Here is a 13,340-nt window from a genome sequence, read left to right as displayed (position 1 = left end):
CAAGTTGATTTATGAAAAATTGCAATGCATGATAGCACAAGCTATGTATGCGCAATATGGATGCAACATAGCAACATGCAACCAAATTTCCTTTTTCTCCAAACAAAGAAATATTCTCTAAAAACAAACAAAATTCTTCATTTGGATGAGATAGAGATAATTACTCACATGAATGAGAGCTGCAACATGTCCCATAAAATCTTCATCTATCTGTCTAAAATAAAATCTTATAAGCATGTTTCCCAACACATCAAACTGAAAATGAAAACGATATTTGATCTACGAACATTTGTTCAAAAATATCATCTATTCTAGAATTTGGAGAGTTCATAAATTCATGCCAATTTCAGAAGTTTTCTAAAATTTGCAACTTCCATGCAAAGCAATTACAATTATATTTTTTTAACTATTTAAGAAGAATTCGTAGCATATTGTTGATGAGTATGACATACTTTCATCTATGTGCTACGTAGATTTCATAAACAAGAAGTAGATACATCTATCACCTCAAGATCAGCTCTCAAACGTATTGTCACAAAAACCCAGCTCTACAAATTGCACACTTTTATTTTGCATCCAGTTATAACCTGTTACTACAAGAGGTGATCTGTTTCCCAAGACTGAACTTCAAAGCTCATTTTTCAAGTTAAATCAACGCTGTTTGGAAACTAGTACGTCTTTGCCTACTAGGCACTAGTACGTCTTTGCCTACTAGGCCATATGAAACATTGCTAAAGGATAAAATTTAGAGCGAGTATAAAACATGTTCATATGCACCAATAGGGGAGTTATGTGTGTCTTACTTAGCATTTTGAGATTTTCGTTGTCCAAGAATCTGCCCTAGGGTGGAACATTTAGAAATAACATGTATTTGTTTTCAAAGCACAAAGCATGTACACTTTTTTTTGTGAAATCCATGTATTTCAAAGCATGTGCACACACATGTGCCCACGCATGTGCACGCACACACACACACACACACACACACACACATATATATATAGAGAGAGAGAGAGAAAGATGTAGATGTAGATGTAGATGTGCGTGCGTGCGTGCGTGTGTGTGTGTGTGTGTGGAGAGAGAGAGAGAGAGAGAGAGAGGTTGAAAGAAAGAAAGGTTGCTAGTGCAAAAAACACAAGAAAGACTCCATGTGCAGCAAAGGATCTTATCATGTCATGCCGTGTGTCATGCATCATGTGTTGTCAATCATGAGAACTCTGTATAGTCCCACTGAGAATAACAATGTCTCTAGAAAATATATGAGATCTGATGTTGGCATCCACGACTCATCTCTATACCGTGTACTCTGAGGTAGCATGATGTCGAGTTGTCACAAGGACAATATCCCGAATGGGACAAATGTTGGCTAGGCATGTGTCTCTTGCTGACCTAGCATGTCTAGAAGTCCGGGTCATGGTCATACATGTTCTTCTATGAAGCAGTCTTTCATCTCTTGCTGTCTAGGGATGGGTCCCATGGAGGGCCTCATGAGTCTGGACCTAAGACAAGTAGCCTTGTGTATGAAATAGTGTGCCGCATTTTCTGTCCATGACTATGTACCCATGAGAGAGAGAGAGAGAGCGAGAGAGAGAGCATGCGCATGCAGACACATATAGATAGATAGATAGATATAGATATAGATATATCTATAGGGATCGCATCTTGAGCCTCAATCCAGGGGACCCTCTCTCCCAGAAAACCTTGGACCCAGTCTATAATGCATAGAAAAGAAGGCTCACATACTGTATCCTCAAGGGAACCACTCTCCTAGAGAACTACCCAGACCATCACACAGGGGTGCTGAGGTTCCATGTAAGCCAACTGACCACGACTCACCTCGTACCCGCCCGTCGTAGGTGAGAGAGAGCTCTCACATATGTCTCCATCTCACAAGGGAGGCAACTCCATACCCCAAAAGAACTAGCTGGGCCACTATCCCATTGTGCCGAACCAATGTGTGTGCATTGCTCCAGCATTTGTCCCTCCCAATCACGAATCTCTGGATGCCAAGGAAGGGGCTGTCACTCCCACTCCTCCCAGCATCATGGACAAGTGCAGATGAGTCCCCAAACAATCTCTACCAAACCCTATGTAGGCTCCTCATCAAAGGTGAACCCTTCCCTATGAGTGGAGCCTCTAAGAAGAACCACCGTACGTGATTGCTGCCATTGGCCCCCCATACGGTAGGTGTTCTTGAGAAGCCCTCTCTTAAGCAAGAGCTTCCAAGGCTCTGGTCTTGAGGTGAGACCACGCACTACTAGCTTGCCCGACAGGAATTTGCTTTGCATCTCTAGATCAATGATGCATAGTCCTCCCTCTACCGAAGGCAAAATCACCATCTACCAATCAACCCTGGCTTTCGTGTTTTGGGTACCATCTGATCCTGGATGCAAGAAGTTGTGCACCAAGTGCCTGAGCTGCCCCATGCATCCCCATGAAAACACCAACACAAGGCTATGCACAAAACTGTGGCTAAGAGGACCTAATTGGCCACAAGGGCCATCGTCCTAATGAGGGTTTGGCCAAGCTCCAATATAGTAGCTTGCATCGCACACTCTCTAATATCGGGCCTATCTGCTGCTCTGCTAAAAAGCCAAGGCCTACCTTGGATGCCACATAGTACAACTCAAGGGCTCCCCGAACTCACTCTAGCCTCATTTCTGTGCTTTCCACAACAAGCGTCATGTCAACTACAAACTCTAAGTCTAGTAACTCCTTTGGGCGTATCATGAGATGCATCTCGGTGAGGCCCATTGCCTGGAGAGCAAAAAATAGATCAAAGAGGGTAAGATAATTGTAGTCTTTAAAATGTGGGTCAGCGCGAAAAATCGTGACATGTGAGAGCATCAACATTCCTGAACAAAACTTGTCTGAGTGTCATGAATGATGTCAACAAAAATGAGGCCACAAACGCAGATTCAAGATCTTGGCTAAGATCTTGTAGGCGGTATCCAGCAAGGTGATAGGGCGCCATAATCAAATGTTTAATCAGTCTCCATCTTTTGGGATCAAAAAAATCCACCCCCGACTAGAGATTGTGGAAGTGAACCGGATCGAAGATCTCCTAGAAGGCCAAATGTAGAAAGTGTGGCTGCACTCCCAAAAGCATCTGAAGAAAGATGATGTTAAGAGGATATCAATCTTTCCTTGCTTGGACACTTCTATGGAGAGAGGACCTTGAAAGCCTCCAAAAGCTTCTCATCAATGGACAGAGCATCCACTTGCCAGTTTATGCTCAGAGAGACCAATGAAGCAATGTGTGTCCAGATTGACTCTGATAAGAGCCATTGATAGAATGTGGTGGTCATCTCAAATCTCCTGAGGGTCCGAGCAGATCGGGCCACTCTAATCCCGTAAACGTTGTAACTGCAAACCGTCTCCAAAAAGAGGGTCGTTTGCTGTCAACAAGCAGGGGCATAAACATTCAAGATCCCAATCCTAGAGTCTCCCATCCTCAGGCCTAGCCAAACCATCCTATGAGCTCTTCCTAATTGGACACATCGGGGGCCAAGGACTGAACTAGTAAGATACAAATAGCCCCATTCCTACCCACTATTGGGGACCAAACCTCCAACCCCCTCCTAGCAAGGAGCGACACCGTTCTCTGATGTTTATAGTTGAGAACATGTGCTCCTAGATCAAGCTAATGTATATCGTCCATCCCACCAAAGCCACTACAGCTCATGACGAAGAATCAACCGTTGCAGCTGTTGTTGACGTTCTCGATCATGCAATCCATCCACGTTCCAACTCACCAAGGTCCAACTCATGGGGAGGAGTGGAAATGGCAAACAAGGCCTTTTTGTGCATGATCGGATTTTGTGATTTTGATGGAGGCTTGCAACAACACGCCAAAGGCATGAGTGGCTGAGTGCCCACCTTCACTGACCACTACATCAAGAATGAGGTCTCTCCCTTAATTGGCTAGCGTACTAATTCAGTGGCCCGGCTAAGCTGCTCCTCACGTCATTGCTATTGCAAGACCGAAGCCTCGTCTAGAAAGCAAGCTAAAAAGTGGCTTGTGTCCATGGGTAATCCACAGCTCCCCCTACTGTCCCGACCACTCCTCCATCATAAGAAACATATGATCCCTCATCTTCACGCCAAAGAGAAGGGGGATCCACTGCTCCTCCATATTGAAAGTCACAAAGAGGACAGACAAGGCTCCCAACTGCAATAATTCTTCTTTGTTTGGAGGACCCTCTTGAAAAACAAGCTCCTAATTGGGCTATCCTTCCATCCTCACCCTTGAGAAATTGCCTAAAGTGGGCGAGCGTGCTCTAAACTTGGTGGATAAAATCAGCCATATCTTCATGAAACGCTTATTTGGATGCATGTAACTTTACTAAATGGTGCAATAAACATGATAGATATCTAAATCATGTCTTGCCATTTGATCTGATATGCTGCATGACCCGACTCAGATTTGTCAATCAAAAGATAAAGGTTTTCAAAGTTTGGCAGCTTTTGTCCCAAACCCAAATGAGCACCTAATTCGCCTTTAAAAAACACTTGCGACCACCCCAATGAAATCCCTTTCTAGGGCTGACTGACATCACTAAGGTGATGGTGTAGTCGTCCAGAACATCAAGATAGTTCCAAGGCCCCAACCGCCAAAACTCCCGTGGGAGGAGGGATGAGGCTTCGGCCGCAAAGACCGAGAGAACACGAAAGACTCATATGCCAGGCTTGAACGAGTCAAACCTCGAGCATGTGAGGTAGTCGCCTAAGACTGAGATGAAGAAGCCCCCTTTGGCTAGGGAGCTTAGGCGCAGGCGGACGCTGAGAGATTGGTAGAGTAGAGAGGGGGGGCAAAAATAGAGTCTGTACTGTTGCCACTTAGCCTTTGTAGGGCCTTTGTAGGCTAGTTAGGCCAAATTAGGACATCTAGTCCACTTGGGACACTAGTCCTAGTTCACTTAGGACATTTAGTCCTATGTTGAGCTTGGGCCCTAATAGGCCACCCTTGTATCGTAGCTTCAGGGATCCCAGAAATCTTCCCAACTTGGAGCTGTATATGAGGACCAAATCCCCTTTCTTGAACAGCTTGAATTCGATATTGCAATTCACCCACACACGTCTCTACTCTTGGATGAGATGCGCCGTATACTGATTGTTAATCCGATCTTCCAAACGCAACAGCTGCTCTTTCCGAAATCCCACGGATCCTTTCGGGCTCATCTTCTCGGCCGCTACCCATAAACTGGGCAAAATAAACTCCATAGGGATAATTGCCTCAATCCCGTAAACTAACCTGAATGGTGTCATCCCAGTACTGACTTTGAAAGCTGTTATGTATGCCCAAAGTGCAGAATCCAACTTCTGATCCCAATCCTTAAATTTCTAGGTTACATTTGAGCTTTCGGCACTTTTGTTGTGCATTTGGCATTTCACTTGCAAGAACACTTGAGCAGATTTTGAGCTAACATTTGCCTTTGAATTTGAGGTTGGTCGAAGTTTTGGTGGCATACATTTGCAGATTTGCAGTCAGTCTATTTGTAGGTAGATTTTAAGAACAGACTTGAGAATTTAGATCAGTGTTAAACAGCCCATTTGGCATTAACATTTGCAAAGCATTGCTATCATTTTTTGGCCTAACATTTGCAGATTTTGCCATCACATATTTGGACGGCTGGGGCAGCCACCTCATTGCAATGATAGCCTTGAGGCTTTGACATTTGCAGAGCACTTTCTTTTTGGGGATTTTGCAATGCCCAACAACGACTTGCTTGGATACCTCACATTCGGTCTTGCAAGACAGCCAAGGCTGAATGGGACACTTAGGCAATCTATATGTGATTCGGAATGAGGCCAGGGTTGCCTTTTTGCGCAAGTAGTTAGACAATGTGAAGATGAACTAGGGGAACAGCATGGAAACATACCTCACAACAGCTCAAGGACATCACAAAGCAGCTCATCAATGTTGATGAGATTGTGCCAGATTCTCAGGTGGTGTCCACCACATTAGATGGCCTACCTGATTCATATCAAGGTTTTGCTAACGACATTGAGGCTAGTGGCCATGGGAAACCCCAACCACTACACCTTAAACCAGCTTGTTTCCCCTACTTTTGCAAGAGGAGCAGATCATCAAAACGGGCTGCTTCCATTAATGTAGATCAGGATTTTGCCATGGATCACAAAGGCAAAGGCAAGGGAGGCAGGAATTTCAGCAAGCTCAAGCTTACTTTTGGTACCTCATCCTATTCTACCCTGGCTGATGGTCAAGCGCTGTAATTATTGCACGAAGCCAGGACATGACATCTTTGAATGTCAGAAGCGCAGCAGCAAGGTCTTGCAGTTACAAAGGTCCCTGCAGCCCATGAGGCAGCACAAATGGCTCCTGATGAGTGGGCATATGTTGTGACTTGCCACTCCAATCCGCTGAAGTAAGATGCAGCTTTGCCAGTTTCACATTCTATGTCCGATTGGTTTTTTGATAGTGGGGCTTCCGAGCACATCACATCCTGAATAAATCTATTTCAGTCCTTTTGTGATGCACCCAAGGGGCTATTGTCACTTGTGCAAAGAATGCATCTTATCCTGTGGGAAGGATTGACCAAGTGCAAGTCGCTTCAGTGTCAAGGGATGCAGTTACTCTTTTGGAAGTTTTGTATGTTCCAAGTATCAAAAAGAACCTGATTTCTATCTCAGCCATCTCCACAAATGGATTCAGGGCTAATTTTTTGCGGTTATTATTGTACTGTATATGACAACCGGCATGATAATTGTATAGTACTTATTGGCACACTTTCCAAAGGGCTGTACCATCTCCATGCATATGAAAAACAAGCTGTTTATTACAGAAGCAAATGCAGCTGCTAAATCTACAATTTCAGATACACACTTGTGGCATAAGAGATTGGGACATCTCAATTGTGGAAGTTTGGTGATGTTGGGGAAAATGCATCGGTTCTCATTTTCAAAAGAAGGGACTGTTGGTGCATCCAGCAAGTTGCATCTACTTGGGGGCTATTTATACTTTGTCACCTTTCTGGAAGATTTTACCAGACATAAGTCCAAGTCTGATGTCTTCTCTTGTTTCAAGCACTTTCTTGCCATGGCTGAGAATGAGAGTGGAAACAAGCTCTTGACCCTCCATGCTGACAGGGGGAGTAAGCATATGTCCGATAAATTTTCTGATTTTTTAGTAGCCTGAGACATAATACATCAGTGCACAATGCCATGGCTGAGAATGAGAGTGGAAACAAGCTCTTGACCCTCCATGCTGACAGGGGGAGTGAGCATATGTCCCATGAATTTTCTGATTTTTTAAGCAGCCCGAGACATGACATATCAGTGCACAATGCCATTCACTCCACTACAGGATGGAGTCGCAGAGGAAAAAAATAGAACATTAATGTAGAGGACCCACATGGACATTGAAGACCATCACTCCTTATGAAGCATGGAGACGCCAAAAGCCTGTGACTTCAAACATGCAAGTGTTTGGGTCCTTGGCATACCACATGTTCCCTCTCAGCTGAGGCATTAGTTGGAAGATACGGCAGTCAACTGCATTTTCATTGCCTACAGCTCACATAGCAAAGGATACAGGTTGTAACATCCTAGCACAGGCAAGGTTATTGTCAGCAGAGACATATTGGTTGGACTATAAAAAACAGCCATCAGTCAATGCCTCTAATGTGTTTACTTCCTATTAAGATTCAGATCAGATTTTGCAGAGTACAAATCCCAATGCTTCTAGCAATCCCGGCCTCCTCAAGATGCCTGCATCAGCTTATACAGTACCTCTATGTGTCCCATGGTCATAAAACTTTACAAAGGCCTTTCAATGAGTATGGCCTTTATACGTGCAAAGTTTCATAAGATTAAAGCATTATTTTTGTGATAGGACATGCAAATTTTCTGTACGATGCGTAATTGCCAAAAATTTATGCATCAGTATGCTTATACCATAGGTATATGTTGTCAATGGTAACAAAACTTTGCAAATACCTTTCAATAATTAAGAACCTTATACTGGCAAAGGTTTAATGATCGGACATCTGTATGGTGGTGCGTGCACACTTTCTCATTTTCGAGCATGCATTGCATAATTTCCCAAAAAATTTGCATCAGTAGTCCGTGCACACTTTCTCATTTTCGAGCACGCATTGCATAATTGCCAAAAAATTGTGCATTGGTAAGCTTATACCATTAGTGTATTTTGCCAATGGTCACAAAACTTTGCAAAGATCTTCAAATGATATTCGCAAAGTTTCGTAAGGATTGTACATCATTTGTATGGTGAAGCATGCACATTTCCTCATTTTTTACCATGGATGATGCATTACTGTCAAAGGATGGTGCATTCGATATTCTTATACCATTTACCTCTATATGTGTAATGATCAAAAAAATTTATAAAGACCTTTCAATGAGTATGGAATGTTCAGCCTGACTTTCATGATCATGCTATTGAACAGGCAGTTGTAGAGGAGAGGGCTGTCATTAGACAACAGAAAACAGTCCCAAGGTGGCTCTTGGAGACTCTCAGGGACAGCAGACAATCTTGTTGAAGTCATTTATGCCATTCTCCTCATTCTCTATCCTTCAACAGCGTAACCTAAGCACAAAAAATATTATGCATTCGCCGAAGTAAGAAGAGCAATCGCCACTTTGTTCAGATTGAACAAAAGGAGCCTCTACTCCTCACCCGCTCTGATACCAGTGTCACACCACAAACAAAAAGGTCTCTAATCTTCAAACCACGGTCTTTGAGTGCTCTCTACTGCAATGTACATGACCTCTTTCTTCAGTTCCTCTCTCTAGCTTCTTCCAAGATGGAGCTCTCTCTCTCTAGCTTCTTTCAAGGTGGAGATCTCTCTAGAAAGCTCCCTTGAACTTGAGTGCCGTGTGCCCATAATGGATCTTAGTATCTCTATGCCCCCTTTAGGCCTTTACATTGTATTCCATACTATTCCCTAGACCTAGGATTATCCCTACACCCTAACCCTCTAGGCCTCTGTTAATGCAAGCACTGTCGAGCCCTTTGGTTTCCTGCTTAACCATAACCAAGCCATGGGCTTCCGCAATTATGGCTGATGTGACAGTTGTACCCCTCGCACAGATAGCATACCCTGTCCCCCACTGCATACTCAGCCAGCAGTCTTCCCTCCCCCTCACTGCACACTCAGCCCCCCAATCGCTAGTGTGTGCTCAGCCCCCTGCTGCATACTCAGCCTTTCCCACCCCCTGCTTCAGACCTCCCCTCCCATCTACTAGTCCTTTTGACTGAACCACAGGCCCGACGGCTGTCTTTTTGGTCCCTGCAAGATGCTTGATTCCTCCCTCGAACCTGCAATCTCCCTCCTTTCCATCTCCTTCCCATAAGCTTTGCTTCCTTCTCCATCACCCCTCCTCATCATGACATCAAACAGTCAGGAAGCTCTTTTTACATCCAGAAAGAGGGCATTTTGCATGGGTACCTTTGTTTGACTAGAGGGGATCAAATCGCATCTTTCTTAATTTCCATAGCCATGGAGATGCCCCTTTCCCCACAAGATAAACCACAGGTTAAGATCAAGAAGTGGCACGACCCATTTTTGGCCTCAACCACATGTGCAAGCACATGCAGGCTTGGTTTCAGGCAAGTCTCTCTTGGAGGTAAGCCACAACCAGGAGGTTATTATTTAAAGATGAGGTGTGTTCCTCCCCATCTTACCTCATCACTCATTTTGCTTCAATGAAGCCCTCATCCAACAGAGGGGAAGTGCTCATGAACATGGCTTCGCAAAGAGGACATGGAGACAGGACACCACAACCCACTTCATTTTTCAGGCCTCCCTCAGAGATATCATGGAAAGACTTCCATACACCTACCATGAACACGTAACCTTCATGCTGGACTCTCTTCTGTGAACTCTAAACAGCATGTACCAACTAGGCTATAATACAATTAACAACCTGCTGCAAAAGCTACAAGGCTAATATTGAGTCCCATCAGAAACAAATCAACTAGAAGACACATGATCCCTTTCCCGTGAGACTTTTTCATTGAACTCCTTGGGAGCAGTAGGCAAAGAACTTGAGCACTTGATGCCCTTCCCTGTGTCTTCCAGGGAAAGCTTCTCTAATTGTTTCACCAGATAACTGGAACTATATCAGAAAAAGAAAATCTGGCTACCACAATCACAGTTTAATAGGTGGAAAAGCCACAATCACAGTTTAATAAGTGGAAAAGCCACAAAAGATCTCCTTATTTATCCCTTGTTCATGAGATTGACTTGGATCTAAACAAGTAAAATCCCAAGAGAGCTAAGCCGGAAGGCCTCAAATCTTTAAATCAATTAAATATAAAGCAATCTTTCCCCTTATTGTATATACTAAAATGGAGCAATATTCTGTGGATACATACTTACAATTTTTATTCTTTCGCACTTATCTAATGAACTCTAACTTCTTAACAAAACTATGGCACCTAGACCTTATGTTTACTGGTCTAAGAAATGTGCAAAAACAAAACCCTTACAATAGAGAGCATTCACAGCTAGCATTCAGACAAACCCCTATGTGAACAAAGATGCCAAAACACGAACTCACAAACCTTGTGTTCACTCCATAAAGGATCTTGCGCAATCATCTTCTCTTTAAACTTTCTGAATGTATCTGATAAAGCAAAAATGCTCAAGCCTTGAGATACAAATCATTATACATGTTTAGTAATAACAGAACTTGGTGAGGAGCGTCATTCTTAACAAAAGTTACTGAAACAAAACAAGCTATTTCAGCTCAGAACATGCTCAATATTTTCAAGAGCCAAACAGACCATAGAAATTAAGGATTTGGAAAAGGCTTCAAGGACATTCAAACTCAAGAACAGCAATGTACATGATATGAAAGTGTTTCTTTGCCAGATACCAAATTCAAAGAGAGCACCTTACTTTCAACACTGTGTTCTTACCGATTTCACTGTAGCCTTCAACAGAAAAAGCTGTGTTTAAGAAGAAGGTTGAACCAAAAACAAATGCCAAGGCCTCCAAGGAGCCACACACACACACACAACTCTTTTCTTTTTTGGTGAAATCCATTTGTCATTATATCACGAAGAGCAGTCAACTTAGAAAAGCGCGCACACACAACTCTTTTCTTTTTTGGTGAAATCCATTTGTCATTATATCACGAAGAGCAGTCAACTTAGAAAAGCGCGCACACACACAATGTGTGCGTGCTTTTCTAAGTTGACTGCTCTTCGTGATATAATGACAAATGGATTTCACCAAAAAAGAAAAGAGTTGTGTGTGTGTGTGGTGTGTGTGTGCGCGCGCGCACGCTCATTGTGTGTGTGTGTGTGCGCGCTTTTCTAAGTTGACTGCTCTTCGTGATATAATGACAAATGGATTTCACCAAAAAAGAAAAGAGTTGTGTGTGTGTGGTGTGTGTGTGTGTGTGCGCGCGCGCGCTCTCATTATCGTCCTTTACGGCATCAAATTTCAGAAATGCTTCAACCATTCTTGCCGGTACCTCGATTGGAACTTCAGAATAGGCTTGAGGATTGGACACTACATTCTTCTTCCTCTTCAGCCCGTCCTTTGAAGCTCTCACATATCACATTGCCTTCTCTATATAAAGTGTTATTACTTCCGCCTTGGATTTCTGACAGAACAAATTCTGTTTGGCATATGGATCGCCCACTAAAGTGGTGGAGAAAACGGCTGCGTCTCCTTTGGCAATACAAAGTCCCTCTTCGGCAGCAACTTTTCCTTTGGAGAGTCCTACTTGGCATTTTTCCATCTGGGCAGTTACTCGCGCATAGACATATTGCTCCGGCTGTTTGCCACAGATGTCTACATTCTGCCGAATCTGTGCTTCACATCTTTTGGCACTGTCCCCACACTTGTGATTTCCTCGCTCTCATCCGACAGCGGCTTCGAGCGAGATTTCCTACTGTTACTTTTGGCAAGTTTTTCTGGATTTTTGGTTTTCATCCAGCTAGACAGGGTTTTGATTTATTTTTTGTTTGGGTGCGCAACTGAGCACTGTGGACTCTATGGATAGACAGAAATCATAGAGTCTTTGGTGATCCTACTTTTCCATCTTTTGTTTTTTTCAAACGATCTCTGCGGCAATCATTCTATGATTGCTTTCAGACTCGTTTGATTGATCATGATGTATATCTAGCTTATACTGAGATTTTCAGTTGAGTAGTAGTTACTCCACTTTGGAAGTAACTATGAATGTAATTATATTACAGGAATAAAATATTTCTTATCACAAAAAAAAATGTGTGTGTTCTTTCGGACTGTTCCTTGTAATATAATGACAAATGGATTTCACCCCCCCAAAAAAAAAGTGTGCATATCATATACACATACAGCCCCCCCACACAAGGTTCCCTCGAAGAAAAGCCTTTCAATCACTAATGTACAAGCTACCAGGTTAATATGATGCAAGCTGCATGTTATCAGTACACCACGAGGGAAATCCCTTCAGCAACACCCCAATATGCCATCATTGAACTGTAATTACTGTACTAGCCCATCCAAAGAGGATCACACATTGCTAATTGAAATAATAGACAATACATTTTGTACATAATATAGACAAAATGTATTACTTACGATAATAAAGCAAAGGGGGAGATGTCAAAAAACAGCTTACCTCATATCCCAGAAGATACATGTAAGGAGAGGTGAAACTCTACTTAATCATGAAAAAGAGAATATATAAATACAACAGGTTGAAGAGCCAGCAATGGTGACTGCCAATCCTGAGATATACCAAGAAAAAGCCAATGTGATGGGGCACAATGACACCCCAAGCAATATCTATAAGCAAAAGAAGACGAGAATTCCACACCATGAGAAGGTCTTTATTCTGTCTCAGACTGCCTAAAGGCCCTTAGAACAGTCACCTACCTTCCAATCACATGTCTATAATGGGCACACAAGACCGTGCAGAGACTTATGGTGGAGATAACCTCTCAGAACAAACAGTTGATCGAAAAAACCAGGACAGGAGGAGGCCTGAATCAATGTATGAAGCATGTTGGCAAAGAGAGAGACAATACAAATGTGGGTCTGTCTGATCTGGTAGAAAATGTCCATCTAAAAAAAACACCCTGATAAAGTAGTGGTTGAGGAGAAGAACTCAAAACAGCAAAAACCCAAAACAGATGTGCCTAGGCAAAGAGCAAGCCTGAAGATATTGCTTTCCACTCTCCATGTGACAACATACCAGGGAACTGCCTATCTCTACATTGTGATGCTGCACTGCAAGCCAAGGAAAAGAGATCTTTCTTTCTCATACTGTCTGTCATTGATTGACGCTAGTGAGCAAATAAACGCTTTTGAGAGACGCCCTAAGCAATCCAATAAGACAGCTACTTGACTGATGAG

The 13,340-nt window shown here is 43.0% G+C and overlaps 1 protein-coding gene across 1 annotated transcript in view; it reads right to left on the bottom strand.

Annotated features, from left to right (window-relative positions):
* The window catches only part of EMB2804 (tubulin folding cofactor B), a 45,122-nt gene that overhangs the window by 15,925 nt on the left and 15,857 nt on the right, over positions 1 to 13,340 (bottom strand). The window contains exons 4-5 of the mRNA XM_087396850.1: positions 10,550 to 10,611; positions 169 to 210 (exon numbers count right to left, since the gene is read on the bottom strand). Coding sequence (XP_087252976.1) covers positions 169 to 210; positions 10,550 to 10,611 — 104 coding nt within the window. The remainder of the gene's footprint in view (positions 1 to 168; positions 211 to 10,549; positions 10,612 to 13,340) is intronic.

This window comes from Dipteris shenzhenensis, chromosome 25 (assembly GCF_047967505.1).
Source record: "Dipteris shenzhenensis isolate YYH24624 ecotype China chromosome 25, Dip_SZ_1.0, whole genome shotgun sequence".
Taxonomy (NCBI): Eukaryota; Viridiplantae; Streptophyta; class Polypodiopsida; order Gleicheniales; family Dipteridaceae; genus Dipteris; species Dipteris shenzhenensis.
This window is presented reverse-complemented; position numbering and strand designations above follow the sequence as displayed.